The sequence below is a fragment of the Cynara cardunculus genome, unplaced genomic scaffold (assembly GCF_001531365.2).
Source record: "Cynara cardunculus var. scolymus isolate 2C unplaced genomic scaffold, CcrdV1 Un_Scaffold_10570, whole genome shotgun sequence".
NCBI classification, from domain to species: Eukaryota; Viridiplantae; Streptophyta; class Magnoliopsida; order Asterales; family Asteraceae; genus Cynara; species Cynara cardunculus.
This window is the reverse complement of record NW_020205926.1, coordinates 2,539-4,638: the sequence shown is the minus strand read 5'-3', so window position 1 is coordinate 4,638 and position 2,100 is coordinate 2,539. Positions and strand designations below refer to the sequence as shown.

Genomic DNA, 2,100 nt, shown 5'->3' with positions numbered 1-2,100 from the left:
TGTGGTCTTCTGTGGTAGAACCTCTTCTGTCAACACTTGCAGTATTTAACTTTTTCATACTTTTACATTTAATAAAATGAGAGCTAACAGGGATTTTATCATCAAATCAATGAAAGAGAGTGAGAGGATAAACACTACTCTTGTCTCATATTACTGGGCCTACTTGCTTTGAAGATCTATACAGTTCCAACATCTTATTGCACCCTACATTTCGTAAAGCATCTCTTGAGAGAGGTTTGATAGAGAATATGACAACCTATCCCAATGTTTTGCAGAGGCCTCCTTATTTCAATTTTCGACTGCTCTTAGGAGGTTATTTTCCACGATGTTGATTTAATGTGAGCGGGAAGATGTTCGCAAGTTATGGGATGACCCCTATGATTCACTTTCTGAAGATTATATGTGACAATGAGAAAGTGCTAATCGAGTCCGTAATATACTTCTAACTGATATCCTCGTTTTTCTACAATCTATGGGTAAGAGTCTTGACGATTTCGATCTTCCAATGGTAGGTGCAAATGCTAATTTTCAATCTAAAGAATTTCGTGAGGTACAAGAGGAAGGCTCTATAGTTGTGGAAGAAGAACACTTGCGTACCCGAGACTCTCTCAATTTCGACAAGAAATACGCATATGATGAGACCATGAGGCACGTAGACGATGATTGTCCAAGAGTGTTCTTTATAGATGGTCCGGGTGGAACCGGGAAGACATTTTTGTACAAAGCTTTGTTTGCCAACATCCATTCACATGGTCTTATTGCTCTTCCAACCGCTTCGTCGGGTGTTGCTGCCAATAATATGCTTGGAGGGGGAACAACTCACTCTAGATTCAGAATTCCTCTCAACCTTGATAATAACTCAATGTGCAACATAAAAAAACAAAGTGGGGCTGCTCAATTGATTCGAGATGCAAAAATAATCATCTGGGACGAAGCATCGATAACAAAGAGGCAAGCGGTGGAGTCACTCAATTGAACAATGCAAGACATCATGGAGATGACACTCCCATTCGACGGAAAGATAATGGTTTGGGGGTGATTTTAGACAAGTATTACCGGTCGTGAGGCGTGGAACCTGAGTACATATTGTAGATTCTAGCTTACGGATGTCACCTCTTTGATCAACAATTAAAAAGATACGGTTAACACTCAATATGAGAGCACGCACTGATCCGTGGTTTTCAAAAAAATTATTAAGAGTCGGTGACAGAGATGAAGAATCGGTGGACGAAAATTTTATTCGCATACCGGATGACATCCCTATAATGATAAAGGTAAGTCAAAAGATCCGTTGATTGATACAATCTTTCTATCTCTGCAAATCAATGGAACTTATTTGGATTATATCATTTCGAGGGCGATATTATCAACTAAAAATAAGAATGTCGATGAGATTAATGATCAGTTGATCGACAAGTTTTATGGAGATGAAAAATATACTACAGCTTCGACGAAGCAGAAGATGATAAGAATAGCATCTATCCGATGGAGTTCTTAAACCCTTTAATTGTTAGTGGTTTGCTTCCTCATTACCTTCGTCTCAAGATTGGATGCCCAATAATACTATTACGAAATATCGATCTCTCGAATGGATTATGTAATGGCAGTAGATTGATATGCAGAGACTTCCAACAGAACGTCATCGATGCAGAAATAGCTGTTGGTCAGCATGCTGGAAAGAGAGTATTTCTGTCGAGAATTCCCTTATGTCCGTCCGAAGACAACATGTTCCCATTTAAGCTGAAGAGAAAACAGTTTCCAATTCCTCTTAGCTTTTCTATGACAATCAATAAAGTTTAAGGCCAAAAAATTTCGTATGTAGGTGTTTATCTACCGAAATCAGTATTCTCACACGGGTAACTTTACGTGGTGTTGTCCAAAGGGATATCACGGAGCAATACGAATGTGTTAGTGAAGTCTGTTAAAAAATTCAATCGTGTCGGAGTCTACACCTCAAATGTCATCTATCAAGAAGTTTTACGTGATGAAAAGGTATAATCAACAATTATATTATTACACATTTGGTACCATATGCTTCTATTAAAATCACTAGTGCTCGGCACTGTGCTTTGCACGGTGATCATAACACATATCAAGTAA

At 38.5% G+C, this 2,100-nt stretch overlaps 1 protein-coding gene across 1 annotated transcript; it reads left to right on the top strand.

The window, feature by feature from the left end:
• Positions 1-472: 472 nt before the first annotated feature.
• On the top strand, positions 473-976 carry LOC112505403 (ATP-dependent DNA helicase PIF4-like). Its single transcript, XM_025109316.1, has one exon. The coding sequence runs from the start codon at positions 473-475 to the stop codon at positions 974-976; it is 504 nt and encodes a 167-aa protein (XP_024965084.1).
• The last annotated feature ends 1,124 nt before the right edge of the window (positions 977-2,100 follow it).